Source organism: Pseudopodoces humilis, chromosome 17 (assembly GCF_049639895.1).
Source record: "Pseudopodoces humilis isolate 2021_Gansu_Grassland_sample_001 chromosome 17, ASM4963989v1, whole genome shotgun sequence".
NCBI classification, from domain to species: domain Eukaryota; kingdom Metazoa; phylum Chordata; class Aves; order Passeriformes; family Paridae; genus Pseudopodoces; species Pseudopodoces humilis.
Genome location: NC_142216.1, coordinates 6483141 through 6499147, shown reverse-complemented (window position 1 = coordinate 6499147; position 16007 = coordinate 6483141). Strand labels below are relative to the sequence as shown.

Below are 16007 nucleotides of genomic sequence, written 5' to 3'. Positions count from 1 at the left end.
TGACTGGCTCTGGAGAATGTTGTGTGTGGGAGAGCAGAGCCCAGTGTCTGCCTGTCTGGGGCAGGGGGATCCCAAGGTACAAGTGAAATCAAACAAGGAATGGGCCAGGGAACACAGCCAGTCCTGAGTGGAGATACAGCTGTCCAAATGCCTGCAGAGATTTTTCTTTATCTCTTTTTTGTTTCATTTATTTATAACCTCAGACAGCTGCAAACAGCACATGGAGCCCTGCTGGAGTTGCTTACGAGGCTTTCTGATTGAAAAGTTTATTTGAGATTATTAGCTTGTGAGATTGTTTATAAAGGAGCAATCAGATATATTCAGGAAAATTAGAAGCCACTCTGCCTATGATTACCCACTGCTGAGGCTGTAGGTGAATCTCTATGTACAAATCTGAGCATTCCACAATAAAAACCCAATAGTCCAGTAATCTAACAGGGCTCCAGCCTACAGGGATCAGTTAAGAAGCTGGTGGGGGTTATTTTGCTGCTTTTAATGTTCATTTGGTGTAAGGAAGCTAAAGTTCTTCAGCAGGGGTGAGCTGCACTGCTGCCTGGGAGCTGTTGGAGGTTGAGCCAAAGAGAACAGGATTTATGGATCTGATGTCATTGAAATAATTTTCCAGCCTGCTCTACTCACTCTATTTCATGGTGGTGGCAGCTCAGCCCTGGCTGATGGCTCTGCAGCAGGGGAAGGGTGCCCCGGGATGTCCACTGTTAACTGCCTTGGAAAAGCAATGTAAGAGCAGAAAAGAAATAGCGAAAAAAAAATAAGGCAGGAGCTAAAGGGGCAGGGATGTTGAAGGCAACTGCTGGCTTCCTCTTCTACACTAACCTGTTGGCAGAACAAGAGGAGGTAGTGAAACAGCTCAAGGACTTTCCAAAACCCCTCCCTTGCATCCTCCCCCTCCCCAGCAGTCCTCAGGACTCTGGGGACACTTGGACACTCACCTTTGCCTGTGCTCAGCTTAAGCATGTCCACTCCAGAGAAGATCATCTCCTCTGGATCTGGGGTGGCAGTGGCAGCACTGGGAGCATCGGTGCCTGCAAAGGGAGGGCAGGATGTGGGTGCTGGAGCCCAGGGCTGCCCCATTGTCCATCCCCATCCCTCTGAGGGCAGCAGGGGAGAGCCTGCACACACTGCTGAGCAGGGGCAAGGGAGGGGCTCATGGAAAACCCTGGCTGCACATCTCAACTCCAGCTACCTGTGGGGGGCTGTGGGTTTTGGGGTCCTCTCCAGCCTTAGCATACTGGCACTGGATGGGTGAGGAGTGCTTCCTGAAGCCTAGATGCCCTCCTAACAGTCCTCCCTACTCCCAAGCAGTCCATGCACACTGCTCCTTCCTCTCCATCCCCTCCCTGGCAACCTACCGGGGCAGTCCAGCTTTCCCCGAGTCACAGTGCCCTCAATCTTGGTGCCATTTTTGTAGGAGCACCAGCAGAAGCCAGTGGAGAAATGGCACTGCTTGGGCAGGTAGTCACCGTTCTCATCGCACTGTGGGCGGAAGCGGCCCAGCTGATCATCCCCAAAAGTGGCCTCTGCTTGGCACTTAGTTTGCACTAGGGCAATAGAAACAGAGGGGACACTATCAGCCTCCCTGACCCTTCCCCAGAAACATTTAAAGGTGAACAAGCCCCTGCTCAGTGACCTTTCTGAAGCTCTTGGGCCAAGCAGGGATGGAGGACTTGGGATGGAGCTCCAGCTGTTCAGTCTTTTATTCACCCCAAATACCCTACAAGCAGTGGGCAGAGCTGCTCTGTGATGTCCCAGCAGCCACGAAATGGGCTCCCCACAGAACAAATCCATGAGTGGAGGGAGGGCTTGGTTCCCTGGGAGCTGCCCCATGCCAACAACTCCCTGACCCCCCCCCAGCTCAGCAGTCCCATCCCCAGTACCTTTCTCTGCTGGGACTGCCTTGTGGTCCTCCGACTTGGGGTTCTTGGCCATCTCAAACAGCAGCCACTTGTGCATCCAGGACTCAAAGGACTGCAATGAGAGGCTACAGTATGTTAATGGGCATGGGGGTGTTCACCCCAGGGGAGCCATGTCATGAGATCTAGCTTGGACAGAGAAGGTGGTGAACACCATCCCCTTCTTTGGGGTGGGAGCAGTCCAAGCCTGGCTAAAGACAGACTCTGTCCTGCTGGGGATACCCCAGTCCCTCCCCAAAGCACTCCTGGACAGAAGTGGGACAGGATGACAGTGACAAGCACTGACCTTCCAGTCCACATGAGTCATAGTGCTTCTCAGTCTCTTCAAGTTGTCCATCAGGTTGTCATTCAGCTCCGGGAACATCTTGCTGGGGTCTGCTTGCTGTAGAACAACCACAGTGAGGGCAAAGAAAAATGAGGTGGGGAGGTGCAGGTTGGAGCTCTGCTGGTATCAGCCAGACAGATGCTGCAGGAGGTCAGGAGCTCCTCCACCAGCTCTGAACATCCAAAGTAAGACCCCTGACCACTGCAGGAGGCAGCTATGGGGTGGAGGGGAGCAGAGGGCCTTACCAGGAGCAGGTGCTTCACTTGATCCTCGGTTTTGTTGCTAGCAGGGGCCTTAACCTCAAGAGAAAAGACAAAGGGGCAGTGTGAGCACAGCAGCAAGGCCTGAGGGTGGCAGGCAGCACCAAGTGGTGGTGGGTCTCTCTTACTGAGAGGTCTTCAAAGGGTACAGGATGCAGGACACTCATGACCAGAGGAGTGTTTGCCTTGGCCATCTTCATCTTATTTACTGGCTTGGCACCTGCCGAAGAAGGAGAACTCTGAGAGGCACCAAGCAGGTTGGGTGGCCTAGGAGGATCTGGGAGTATTCATCCCTTCTCTTCCACCTCCCACCACTCTGGTGTCCATGGGGCTACTGACCAGCAGGCAGCTTCCTCTGCAGAGCCTCCAACTTCAGGCTCTGGGAGGTCTTGGTCAGCTTGCTGATCTGCCCGCTCTGCTGGTACACGAAGTAGATGGTGACAGCCTGGCCAGCAATGAGCAGGGCCACCAGGATGGAGAGTGTGGAGAAGGCGGCTTTGCGCCTCAGCACAGACCTGCGGGACAGGGACGGGGAGCTCAGCCACCCACCGGCAGCTGGAGGTGACATCCTGCTGTCACCCCCTCCCGGCCTCAGACACTCCTGTCCCGGGGGTTTGCAGCCAGACAAATGCAAATTCCCCCATCGAGGAGAGCAGAAGTGAAACCTCAGCAGGAGCGTCACGCCCCCACAGCGGGAACCGAAACCCTCTGTGGGGGCGGGGGGACGTGGGGACACGGGAGCGGGACGAAAAGCACGTGGGAGGGGACAGGGCGCTGCCAGGCGATTCTGGGGAACAGCATCACTCTGGTCATCGCCTTTTGCGGGATGATGAAGCCGCTTGGAATCTTACTGGTCCATGGAGCAGAGGACACGACTCATGGGATGCTGGACTGCACTTAATTTTTAAGATGTTGTGCCAGATCCTGCCCGCTGGGTGAATGTGGCACTGCCGAGGTGCAGCGGTGCCCCAGAGGTCACCCCCTGCCTGCGCTGCCCGCCCAAGGGACAAGTCCCGAACGGGGCCCGCTGCATCGGCGTCTGCCTGGTGACTGGTGACGTCAGAGCTCCAGGGCTTCTGATTGGCTGAAAGTTCTGGGAGGGGGGTGTCCCCCCTGCGGTGGTTGGGATATAGGGACGAGTTGGGACATGGGGGGGCAGCCCCACAAAGTAATTTGGGTCCAGGCTCCGCTCCTGCCCCACGGCCACACCATCAGCCTGCCTGTCCCACAACCTCTTTCCCACAAAGCTGCTTCCCCCAAAGTTTCAAGCCATGGCTCTCTGCCCCACCCTGTGAGCCTGGCCACCCCACCGCCTTGCCTTGTCCCCGGCGGCCCAGAGATGCAGTGACCCCTTTCATCCCACGGCCGCCCCGTGCCCCCCCAATCCCATATCCACCCAATTCCCCCCATCCCACAGCCACCACCCTCTGTCCCCCTCCCCCTGCCACCCCATGCCTCCCATCCCATAGCCGCCCAATTCCCCCCCATCCCACAGCCACCCCGTGTCCCTGCCTTGCCTCACAGACATGTTCTGGCCCCTTCCACGGCCCTCTTAGCTTCACAGTGCCCCATTCCCACAGCCTGCACCCCATCTTCTGCCTCATAGTCCCTCTGTGCCCCCTTGACCCGGCTGTATCCCCTTCCATCCCACAGCCACGCAATACCCCCCTGCTCCACGACCTCACTGTGCCCACTTTGCCCTCCCTGTGCGCCCCATCCCCGTGTCCCCAGCAGCGGCACCTCTGGGTGTCCCCATCATTGAGCACTCCGCTGCCGCGGTCAGAGATGAGGTCTCGCTGCTCCTCAGCCATGGCTCCACTGGGCTCCCCAAGGCAATGAGCACCCCGAGTGAAGCTTCTGGAAATACCTTCGGGTCCCCACCCTGCCCTGACACCCGGGGGGGGGGGAGCAAAAAAAAAGTCCTATTGGCTGCTGGCACTTGCATCACTTGTTGTCAGGCAGAGCGCTGCTCCAGACGTCTCCAGTTCAGAAATGACGCTGGACACCACAGCCCTCAGCTCCACGGCCACTCAGTGGGATTTCACTGCCCACACCACGCCACGGGCAGGGGACGGTGCCCAGCCTGGTGACAACCGGTGCCATGGGCCCAGAGGCTTTGATAGCCCTGATGGGACAGGAGGTGAGAAAATGGAGGTGGCAGTGGGCTGGGGAAGGTGAGAGGAAACCTGTGAGGAAGGAAGTGGGGTGCAGAGCTGGGATGCAGGGGTGGGACATCATGGGGGGGGACCCCCCACACCAGAAGCTGAGCAGGACCTTCTGTGGGGGCACAGTGTCAGGGTACACCCCTCCTCCCTGGCCTCCTCCCCTGCTGCTGAGAAAAGCTGCACTTGGGCTCAAGCCCCTCCTTGAGGGTCATTTTGGACCCTCCCTGTGTGGGGGTCCTTGGCCAGCCCTTCTCAGGCTGAGGGGGCGATGACTAAAGGATCAAGGGCTTTCAAGCCCTCCTTCCCTCTAGCACAACTTTGCTTTGCCTGCAGCAGCTTCCAGGGCCAGAACCCCCAAAGCCAAGAGAGGAGGAACAGCCCCCTAAAGTGAGTGACCCCAAAGCACCAGTGGGAGTGGGGCAATGAGGGTCTCCAGCCCCTGCACAGCCCCACAGGTGCTACATGGGCAGGAGCAGCCATCTAGCCCGTAATGCTGGGTTTTGGTGGTTTTACACAATGTCCCACAGCAGCCCAGGGTAACACACCCCAATGCCCATGCTGGGCCCAGGGTCACACTGAGCCCAGCACCAAGCTGGCTGCAGTGTCAGGACTCAGCATGACCACAGCCAGAGTTCAGCCAAAAGAGAAACAGAGAATGTGGAATTACAAGTCCTACCTAACCAGGCACCACTGGTTAGGTGGAACACACTGGGGTGAGCAGGGACACGTTGTTTCAGCGACTCCATTTCTTTTCCTGATTCAGTCCTGACCCTCCCAGCTGGCAGAACAGCCCTGGGAGAGTGGACAAAGGGATCCTCTCAGAGCACTTACAGGGAGCAGGACAGGGTCTCCTGGCAGATGCTGTTCCTGGAGGAAATGTGGTGGGATGATGCTCCTGCTTTCCAGGTGGGAAACTGCAGCCTCACACACAAGAAGGGTTTTGGTGCCTCGAGCCCGCTCCCAGCCCTGCAACCCAGCTGAGAAAGGTCTGGGCACACAGGGGTTCACACAGCACTGGCCCAGAGGTGTCCATCAGCCTCACCTGAGGGCTGTTACAAAGCTGTATTTAGAAAACATCAGAGGGGTTTGCAAAGAAAATAAAAAGGGAGAGGAAATGGAGAGAAAAGGGAAGAAAGAGAAGTAAAAAAAGGGGAAGAAAAAGCGGGGAAAAAGCAAAGAACACAAAAGCCTTCCATACATTTTTTTGTCTCTTCCCCTCATGGACACTGGGACTTTTGGGGGACACACAGGTTTTCCTCACAGCCCCAGTCCCCTCTCAGCTCCTCATTTTGGGACCACAAACTCTGCCTCAAGGCCACACTCCTGGTGCATTCCGTGACTAGCCTCAGCCATAAGGGGAACCAGAGAAAGTTTGAACAGGAACTTCACAGACAAAACCACAGCAATTCCATGGAGCTGGGCTGGCTCTGCAAACCACAGATGTGGGTGATAACCTGGGGGTGGGGAACAGCCCCCTTCCCAGGCAGGCTGAGTTTCTCAAGCCCCAGCCTGGAGAAAGACTGTCAGCCCTAAGTCAGCCCCTGCTCCACACAAACATTCCCAGTCAGCTCTTCAGGGCTTCACACACAACTTTCTGCCCAGGGCTGTGACGCTCAGTGTGTTCTCAGTCTGTGAATTGATTTTACAGGGAAGACACAGACTCTTTCAGAGAGCAGCTTCCATCCTGTCAGACCCTCCTCACTCTCCCATTGCCTGAGGCTGTCACCTCCCTGTTACCCCAAGGCTTTGCATTTGATGCTGCCCATCAAAAACTTCACAAGTCTTTTTTTGGGAAAAAAAAAGCCATCTGGAGCAAGGAGTGATTTCAGGACTCTGATGAGGACCAGGCTACAGAGCAATTATTTCAGGCAGTGAGCTGGAATAACCCATTGGGCATTCACAGGAAGCCATTCATCACCAGCTGGGCCTCATCTCGCAGCTCTCAGCCCTCAGACCCTGCACAAAGGTTTGGGGAACAGACACATTTCCCACCAACCCTGAGGTGACACCCTCGACAGCACAGAATCAGCCCTGGGCAAACCTGAGGGAAAAAGCTGAGCCGCAGGACTCACCAGTGACAACTGACTGTGTCTGGGGATGGAGCACAGCCCCTGAACAGCCCCATGCCCTCCACAGGATGAGTATCCCTGCCAGGGTGACACAGGGTGGGCAAGCAAGGGGGGGCAGGCACAGCATCCCCCACCTATGCAGCCCAGAAGCCAGCACCCAGCTACAGCTTTAGAGGGGTACAGGTGGTTCAGCTCCTCACTGAATCAAGACAAGCCAGTTGGATCAGGCCACGGACTGACAAGAGCCATGGGGACCCATCTATGCCACACTGACAGGAGGGCCTTTCCCTCCAGAAAGTCCCAGGACATGGGCCAGAAAGCTGCCCTGCACTGGTGCCTCAGTTTCTCTTCTTCATTCATCATTTCCTCTTTGGGGTTATGCATCAACACAGGAAGCTGCTTCAAAGACGTCAGGTTGGCTGAGAAATCAAAACAATTTTTGCCTTTAATTGTGCAGTGAGCCCAGGCACCAGCCTGTCCATGGCATAGCACTGCCAGGGCAGCACGTGGCACAGACTGGATGTACAGTGACTCGGCTCAGCCAGCCCTGTGTACACCTGCATGGCTCCAGCTTCCAAGGATTACGGGTTAATAGAGTAAATCCACCTTTCCATGGAGCAGACACCTTCCCCTTTCTACATCTGCTCTATAAACCAGCAGGGCTGGACCAGGGTGGGCAGCAGAGGCAGTGAGTGGAAGCATCTCCCCCTGCACTGAGAGATGAGCAGAGTCTGCTGAGTTTTTGCCACAGCAAAGGTCCTGTACTGGATTTTTGCTGTTTCTCCCCAAACATGCCCCATGAAGCAGCCACAGTGATATCCCCTGGGACAGAGTAACTCACATGCTTACACAGAATCACTGGGTTGGAAGAGACCTTCAAGATCATCAAGTCCAACCCATGCCCTAACACCTCAACTAAACCATGGCACCATGGTTTTGGCACCAAGTGCCACATCCAATCTTGGTGATTCCACCACCCACCCTGGGCAGACAACTCCAGTACTTTATCACTCCTTCTGTAAAAATATTTTTCCTAATATCCAACCTATATTTCCCTTGGTGCAACTTGAGACTGTGTCCTCTGTTCTGTCAGTTGCTGCCTGGAGAAAGGTCACCTCTGAGTCTCCTTTTCTCCAGGCTAAACAACCCCAGCTCCCTCAGCTGTTCCTCACAGGGTTTGTGTTCCCAGCCCCTCACCAGCCTTGTTGCCCCCTCTGGATGCGCTCAAGCGTCTCAGTGTCCTTCCTAAACTTGGCCCATCCATCCAATCATTCCAGGTCTCTCTGAAGAGCCCTCCTCCCTTCCAACAGATTGACACCTGCTCCCAGCTTAGTGTCATCTGCAAATTTACCAATGAAAGACTGAATACCCTCATCCATGTCATCAATAAAATATTGAACAGGACTGGCCCCACCACAGACCCCTGAGGGACACCACTGGTGCCAGCTGGATGCAGCACCACCAGTCTCTGGGCCTGGCCATCCAGCCATTTCTTAACCCAGCACAGAGTGCTCCTGGTGGGCCTCTCTCAAGGATGGAAGGGCAGAACTCCACCCATCTATTCCCTTTCACTTTCCCTAATACTCCTTGGTCTTTCAACTTCCTCCCTAGGCTCAACCACCAGCAAAAGATCATTCACCTGCTCAGAGGTGTAGGCAGGCTTCTTCTGCAATGCCCCCTGATACCACTGATAACCTCAAACACTCCACACAGGAAGGGGTCTGGACAGACACATCATTTTTGGAGGGTTCTACCTGGCCACATACACTAACTGCAGCTTTTGATTGTGTAAAAACCATTACTAGCAAAAAAACCTAAAACCAACCAACCAACCAACCAAATTGTAACAAACAATAAACTAAAAACCCCTCTAGCAGGAGGAAACCTGCAACCCTGCCTGCACAAACTGCTGCACCATGGCCAGAGAGAGACGTGCTGGGCCCATTTACCCGCTCCTGCTCCCTGTGCTTCCCAGAGCCCTCTTTTAATCACCCTGTCCTGCGCTGGCCTGGCTAAGAACAGCAACAGCTTTCACTGTATCCAAAGTGTATCAAAAACCAGAGTGCTGCTGGTAACAGTGTCCCACTCCCTGATCTCTTGTCTGTCCTGCCCCCTCCTCCTTCAGCTCCATGTTGGCTGAGCTGCTTCTGGTCGACACCTTCTCCACACAGAGCTCAACAAACACTAAGTACAGGAAAACAGTGATCTGAACGGCAAATAGCGCACGTTTAAGACAGTAAGGGAAGTTTATTCTAACATTTTCCATGGCCACATATAAAATAACAAATAAAACGCTATGGCTGTGCCTAGGGAAATGCTGGCTAAGGAACAGATGTCCAGGCAGAGGACTTTTTCCACAGAAAGGGGAAGTGATGCACTAAGAAATATTTTGCAGAAAACCCAGCTGCAGTTGCTCACTCCCATGGCAGCTTTCTTTTCCAGGAGATGCAAGAGGTCGTGGCTCATTTTGAAAGCAGCTTTTGCTGCATGAAGCCCAAGACTCCTGTGGCTTTGGATCAGCCAGCCTGGTTCCCCTCTAAGCCAGAAGCCCAGCTCCAGATCACAAGTCATCTGTGTATGGAATTAAACTGAAGCCCCTTGGCTTCTGAGCACACCCCAGTAAGAAAACACAGAGCTAAACAGAGGTTTAAGAGAGCTTTAATAACAGAAGGTGCTGTGCTGGTTACAGACGACGTCCACGGCGACCACCCTTCCTGCGAGTGCTGTCGGAGGGGATGGGGGTGACATCCTCTGCAAGGAGAAAATCCAGAACATAGTCACCTTCCAGAGGTACCCCCAGAAACCACCTGGGTACAGCCATCACCCAGCACCTCAGCACTTCAGGACACAACAGGAGCTGCGTATGCGCAGAAGGAACTCTGCAGAGTGAAGGTATTTGGGAACTTGCCACAGGCTGGGTACCTAGGGCTTAAACGTTTAGCAAGAAAAAATTCCCATCCCACTCAAACTAAGCAGCCAAAGCATTTCAAAAGAAACACAGGTTGCCTGAAGAATTTTCAGCACAACCACCACCACTGCATCTTGTGACTTCCCCACGAAGTTCAGGACTCTCCCTACAACAGCTGGAGAACTCCATTATTACTGAATCACCAAGACCAACAAGGTATATTCAGGTGACTGAACAGCCATGTGACATCAGAGGAGCAGCAGCATCCTGCCCCAAGCTGGGGTTTGTCCTGCACACAGAAACGTGGGTTCTGAGTACTGCTCTCCACCTACTGGTGAATTGTCAATTTAAGAATCTGTTTACATGAAATCCTTTCATGGGTGCCATCGAAGTGGCCATGAAGAACATCCCAAAGTTAAGAACAAGCAGCACAGATGCCTACAAAGCTCATTTCACTAAATAATCTATTTTTTCCTCACTCACCAATGCGGCCAATCTTCATTCCAGAGCGAGCCAGAGCTCTCAGGGCTGACTGGGCACCAGGTCCAGGAGTCTTGGTCCTGGAGGGAAGTCAGAACCAACAACCCCTTTAATGACCCAGAAGCTGAACACAGTTTACAAACAGCCAGCAATACGAAAGTCACTTTCCCCGTGCCAAACCACTCTCCTTGTGTTCCACACCCATTCACCATCAGCCCCCACAGTCATGTCCCCATCAGTGCTCCAGCCCTCCTGCTGTACCTGTTGCCCCCAGTCGCACGCAGCTTGATGTGCAGGGCGGTGATGCCCAGCTCCTTGCACCTCTGGGCAACGTCCTGGGCCGCCAGCATGGCTGCGTAGGGAGAGGACTCGTCTCTGTCTGCCTTCACCTTCATCCCACCAGTCACACGGCAGATGGTTTCCCTACAGAAGGAAAAAGGTGATGTTCAGAAGAAAGCCATTCATTGTTCTTCCCCCAAACCAGAATCTGGGTACAGTCAGAACCTATTATTTCCAATGTTACCACATCAATATGCCACAGACTACCCTGAACACCATCGTGATCAGAAGAGCTCACCAAGCCATCCAGTTCATGTATGTGCACCGTGCACAAAGCTCAGCAGAAACTCAAGGATTTTGGTGGAACCTCTTGCCAAACCCAGTCTGAACTTTCACACCCGAAGGAGCTGGGTACTGCAGTGAGATCATGCCTGTCCCATACTCACTTGCCAGACAGATCAGTCACGTGGACGAAAGTGTCATTGAAGGAGGCAAAGATATGGCAAACGCCAAACACATTCTCTCCTTCAGCAACCTGTGGTCCCAAGCTGATGACCTGCTCTTCCTTCTTCTCCTTGCCCTTACGAGGTGCCATTTCTAAACAACAAGAGACATATGAGTGTTGGTAGTTTTTAAGCATCGTTACAGGATTTTATGAAATTCCTGCTATTTCAACCTTTTACCAAACAAGAAAAATGAGTTACCACTGGCAAAACACAGGCAGATTTCTTATAAACCTCTCAACTTTGCTGCATCCTGGCACACAGGTCATCACTTACAGCTGTTTAGTGAAGTCTCTCCTGATGCACTTCACGGCAGTTAATGTCCCCAGGCCCCATCACAGCAGTGCACAAAGGCACTCCTTTCCTTGATAACCAGCAATGCTACTTCCCCTTGTTTATGTGGGTTTATGCAAAGAAAACACCAAACCACTTACTACAGACCCAGTATTATCAGTAAGCCCCAAGTCTGCAGTACCAGCTTGGATTCTCCCATGTTACTGGTTTCCCAACCACATCCTTGGGACCAACCCAGCTAAGTCTCCAGCTCCTGAAGCCCACACCCAGCGATGGGAGACAGCAGGGGCAGCACTCGGCTGTGCTCGGCTTGACGGCCGGAGATCCTGTGCATCCGCTCCCAAGCACAGAAGAACGGTTCCCTATTGCCCTCTCCTGCCAAACTCCTGCTACAGCCGGTGCCATGAACAAGAGAGATGTCCGGCTACTGCACCGAGGTAATCAATCTCAACACAACCCACGGTCACCCTCAGCGGTGCCCTCACCAACAGCGCTGAGCACTGTAATATCAATTCACATCAGTGTCTGCGCGGCCACTCCGATAGCACCACATCTCCTTCTCGACACATACATGGCGCACGGGCCCCACGGACAGCGCCGTCCCCAGCCCAGCGAGGCCGACACGGGACACGCAGCACACGCTGTACCGACGGCACTGAGCTCCGAGCGCCGCGTTTCACCGCGGCCCCGACCGCTCAGGGTCCGGGAGAGGGCCGGCCCGGGGCCCAGCACCCGCAGCCGGGCGCTCCGCTACTCCAGCCCGCGGCTCTCCGGCGGCCCATGGCCCCGCTCCGCCGAGCGCGCCTCCCCCGCGCCGAGCGCGCTGCCCCGCGCTGCCCCGGTCCCGCGAGGGCAGGCGGCGGGCGCGGAGGCCGCGGAGAGGCGCGGGCGGGCGGATGGCGGCGGATGCGGCGCGGCGCGGACTCACCTGCCCGTCTGCTCCGGCGGCTGCCGCGGAAAGGAAGCGGCGGGGTCAGGGGGCGCGGGTCACCGCCTGACCCGGAAGGGATGGCGGGAGGCGGTGCGTCCGCTGCCGCAGGCGCAGGGCTGTGTCCCGATCCCAATCCCGGTCCTTCCGAGCCGGGACAAACCGTGGCCGTCTCCCCCGAGCCCAAACCGGGCCGATCTCCCCAGGATGGCGCGGCCGCCTCTCCCCTCACACAATTCTCCCGCCGCCCTGACCTCCCCAAGATGGCGGCGGCCTGTCCCCGGCTTCCGCCCCAAGATGGCTGCGGGCGCGTGTTTGCGCTCCAGACGGAGAAGGCCCGGGAGAGCTTTGGAAACGAACCGGTTTAAAAACAACTGGAGGGAAATGGGTGTAATTCCAGCAAGCATCCTGCTTCCCTCCGGCTACGCCGCTGCAGTCGGCTCTGCCCCAGCTCAGCTAGAGCCAGGTTGGGGCACAGACCTTTCCCCCTCGCTCCGCTGTCGGGGCTGAGCACGGCGAGGGGTCCTGGCGATGCCTGGCCCTGCCCCGAGCTCAGGCGGGAGCCCTGACTACGAGGAGGTGTTTGGGAATTCACCCACAAGAGAGTGTATGTGGTGGTTTAGTATGCGTGAGTGATGTCTTTTCATCAAGGAGCTGATGGGAGAAGTTTCAATCCCGGTGATTCTCTCAGGAGATCTGGCAGCTGATGGGAGAAGCAGAGACTTCATCTCTGAACCGTGAGCGATGGCACAGGAACACCTCCCTGAGCTGTGACTGGGGAGATTTGTTCCACCTCAACAAAGAGAATGTCAGTGTGTAAATTTTTAAATAAAGGTGGTCCAGCAAGGCAATATTTTCTGTTTCCAAGTGATTTGAAAAGTGCTCAGGAGAGTAAGGATGGCGAACACCAAAAACCTTCGGAACAGAGGCACAATGAAATTGAGTTTATAGTGCTGATTAAATGCTTCCTGGGCATGACCCTGCCCTGCTTCCAGCTGCTTCACCTGGCTCTGAGCTACCTGTGGGAAACAGAAAGCTCTGAGCCACTGTGGGGCTGGGGTGTGAGTGCCAGAGCAGGAGCACCCATGGGTCCCTACATGGGGGTGCCTGACAGACCTTCAGATCCGCACCCAGAACTGTGCTCAGAGCTGGGCTGATGGAGGAGAAGCAGCTGGACATGGGAGGCTCCTTATAACAGCACTGCTAGTGAGGCTGCACAGTCCAAAGGCCTGGAAACATCTGCAGGGAGGGTCCAGCACTTCTGCTTGACTGATAGTATTTGGTGCTGGCCCATCAGGAACTTCTGCCTCCCTTCTCATGTCCATCACCTCTGCAGATGTGGGCTGCTATGTGTTTTTAGAGTAGCATCCACTTGCCCATATTGCCCATCCAGATTTCCCATACCTTTTCCTTGCTCTGGCCAAGCATTCCAGGATGCTGCTACCTCCAGACTGCCACCAGGGAAAAGAGGTTTGGTCCTTAAGGCTCCGTGTCCCAGTGCACCGCCCCCACTCGTGCTGGGATATTTCCCTGGGAAAGCTCTCTGTGCTCAGGGATGCCGCTGTAACCCCCGTCCTGACCCCATGGAACACCTTCACTTGCCCCTGTCTCTGATACACTTTTGCCACTGCATCAGGGATCTTCTTGTTTGAATACTGAAGGAGAGGCTTTTAAAATACACATTGGCAGAGCTGCTGTAATTCCAGCCGGGAGCTCCAGTGACAGCAACTGTGGCCCGATTTGGAGGAAAGGAGAAGGAAAGAGTCAGCAGCGGGGAGTGCTGCAGAGGTCAGCCTGTGTCAGGACACGTGTGCTGTGGGTGTCCTGTTTGAGGAGGAGCCTGGGGATGGTGAGAGGTACAGGCAACCAGGCAGAGTGGGTTTGTCCCCACGGAGCCACACTTGCAGTGCTGCCTGTGACAATCCTCCAAGAGGACTGTATGAGCCTATGGATATTCCCCTGGAATAGATGCAAGCCAGAGGCAAGGAAATGGACAGGCCTTCATTTATGGGCAACAGGCTGAAATAACCATATGAGCTTCTAGAAGAATTAACCCACTGGTTCATTATCCTGTGCTGCCCTCAGCCCCAAAGTTTCTGGGAGACAAACTGCTCCCAACCCCTCCAGCAGGATGGAGCTTTCTCCACTCCCTGGGACACATTCTTCCCCTTTCACTTTGCTTTGCACTACTTCTGGTGTGTCTGATAGTCTGGTTTGCCTGCCCCACTAAATGTTCTTGGGGCCTGAATGCCAGCTCCAGTCAGGCTGTTCTACTACTGCGAACAGCGCTGAGAGCCTTCCCTGGCTGGGCGGAGAAGGGAGGCACCCAGCAGGGGCTGCAAGGATTGCGTCCTCCAGCCTGGCTGGGAAGGATGCTCAGGCCACTGTGGGGTCAGTGCCAGAGATGATGTGTATTTGCTTTGAGAAATCCCCCAGATTTAGTTCCTTAATGGGTAATTAACATTCCAGCTGCTCTTTGGTAATAGCCTCTCCAGCCCATGGGAAACCCACAGACACGGTGACGCTGCAGGCGGATTTCATAACTCAGCTGGTGACTAAACAGAAAGGCCAGGCAAATGGGAATGCTGCTCTGAATGTCTTCTCCTGCTGGGTTTGGCCTTGGAGTCAGCTGGTTCAGGCTGAGAGGGGTCAGTGGGAAATGACTGGCCTGACCTGCAAAGGCCCCAGCTCTGGGCTTCCCACAAGAAGGAATTTTTCATGCTCAGATATCCCTGCTTCCATGGCTGTGACTTGTTCCCATGAGCCATGGACCAGTGGCCTTAGTGGTGGCCTTGAAGCAGAGACTGGAACTGAAAGAGGCCAAAATTCCCCCTGCAGCAGGCTGAACCCCAGCTGTCTGCCTGCAGTTGGGGCTCTCTAACAGACCCCTGAGGGCGGCATCTCTCCTCTAACAGCCATGGCAAAGAGACATTCAGGATCCCAAATGCACCATCCACAGGTAAAAAAAAAAACAATAAAAATTTTCCATTTTCTTTTAAGGCCATTTTTACTTTCAAGAAGGGCAGTTGGTGCAAGCACACATGTAAAACGATGTCAGGAACAGGCATAAGAAGATTAAAACAGAAATCTCCAACACTGAAGTTAAAGCACTTAAGGAATTGGCAGAGACTTCAAGAGCGAGTTTCTGGTCCTAATGAAGTTGGTGGAAGTGCTGCCATGGACTTCAAGGGGACCATAATGTGGCTGTAACTCAGTAGGGAGCTGGAAGTGTTGATTAATAAATTGGAAACAATGCGGAGGAAAGCCGCTGAACTGCTTTCTGACAGATGTGCTGAAGAAGAGCCTGTTGCTTAAAGCATGCAGGAAAGGAATTGGTTTCCTTTGTGTTTGCAAACAGAAGACAGGCAAGAAAAAAGGCTACCTGATATTCATGTACAATGGCAGAGCTGGTATTAATAAATTCCAGTGCCTTTCTGAGCAGCTTTCTGTTTCCAGTTTAAAAAAAAAAAAAAGGAAAAAAAGTATTCACAAATGCCAGACCTAGAATTCAACAAATTCCTTTTTCTCAGAAGAAATTATTCAGTGGAAAACTTTACTGCTTGAGATCGTGGATTCTGCAGATTGTTCTTGGAGTTTGGTGCATGCCTTTGATTACTCATTGCTGGCTTTTTGCTCAATGATTTGTGCATGAATCTCCTCTGGCAGAGGTTAGTGTGGCCTCAGAATGCTGTTCCCAGGGGAGATATTTTTTTCAGGCTGAGTTTGCAAATCATTTAAGGCTGAAAAAAAAATAATCCCGTTAATACCCTTTATAGCAGTTCACAGTTGAAAAACTTGCTGTTTGTCCCTTTTTGTTTTCTGAGCTTTCAAGTAACTTTGGCATTTACAAAATATTCAGGGATCT

At 54.0% G+C, this 16007-nt stretch overlaps 2 protein-coding genes across 3 annotated transcripts; both read right to left on the bottom strand.

The window, feature by feature from the left end:
- Nucleotides 1-232: 232 nt before the first annotated feature.
- Nucleotides 233-4383, bottom strand: CD74 (CD74 molecule). 2 transcript variants are annotated; one of them, XM_005523754.3, is made up of 9 exons: nucleotides 4257-4383; nucleotides 2856-3031; nucleotides 2645-2736; nucleotides 2502-2555; nucleotides 2218-2313; nucleotides 1896-1986; nucleotides 1371-1559; nucleotides 951-1043; nucleotides 233-834 (listed from the first exon to the last, which is right to left on the bottom strand). In XM_005523754.3, the coding sequence occupies exons 1-9, from the start codon at nucleotides 4325-4327 to the stop codon at nucleotides 830-832; spliced, it is 867 nt and encodes a 288-aa protein (XP_005523811.1). In that variant the 5' UTR covers nucleotides 4328-4383; the 3' UTR covers nucleotides 233-829. The 2 variants fall into 2 exon arrangements, with proteins under 2 accessions (XP_005523811.1, XP_014108695.1); XM_014253220.2 differs by lacking the exon at nucleotides 1371-1559.
- A 5009-nt stretch (nucleotides 4384-9392) lies between these two features.
- RPS14 (ribosomal protein S14) lies at nucleotides 9393-12278 on the bottom strand. The gene is made up of 5 exons (XM_005523576.3): nucleotides 12143-12278; nucleotides 10864-11014; nucleotides 10400-10561; nucleotides 10142-10218; nucleotides 9393-9501 (listed from the first exon to the last, which is right to left on the bottom strand). The coding sequence occupies exons 2-5, from the start codon at nucleotides 11010-11012 to the stop codon at nucleotides 9434-9436; spliced, it is 456 nt and encodes a 151-aa protein (XP_005523633.1). The 5' UTR covers nucleotides 11013-11014; nucleotides 12143-12278; the 3' UTR covers nucleotides 9393-9433.
- Between the last annotated feature and the right edge of the window lie 3729 nt (nucleotides 12279-16007).

Coding starts and splice junctions, on each gene's coding strand:
- RPS14 (XM_005523576.3), bottom strand. CDS start 11,012: ATGGCACCTCGTAAGGGCAAGGAGAAGAAGGAAGAGCAGGTCATCAGC. Junction 10,219..10,399: donor CGTGCGACTGGGGGCAACAG/GTACAGCAGGAG, acceptor ACTTCCCTCCAG/GACCAAGACTCCTGGACCTG. Junction 9,502..10,141: donor AATGAAGATTGGCCGCATTG/GTGAGTGAGGAA, acceptor TTCTCCTTGCAG/AGGATGTCACCCCCATCCCC.
- CD74 (XM_005523754.3), bottom strand. CDS start 4,327: ATGGCTGAGGAGCAGCGAGACCTCATCTCTGACCGCGGCAGCGGAGTG. Junction 1,987..2,217: donor TGACTCATGTGGACTGGAAG/GTCAGTGCTTGT, acceptor CTCTCATTGCAG/TCCTTTGAGTCCTGGATGCA. Junction 1,044..1,370: donor GGGAAAGCTGGACTGCCCCG/GTAGGTTGCCAG, acceptor CTCCCTTTGCAG/GCACCGATGCTCCCAGTGCT.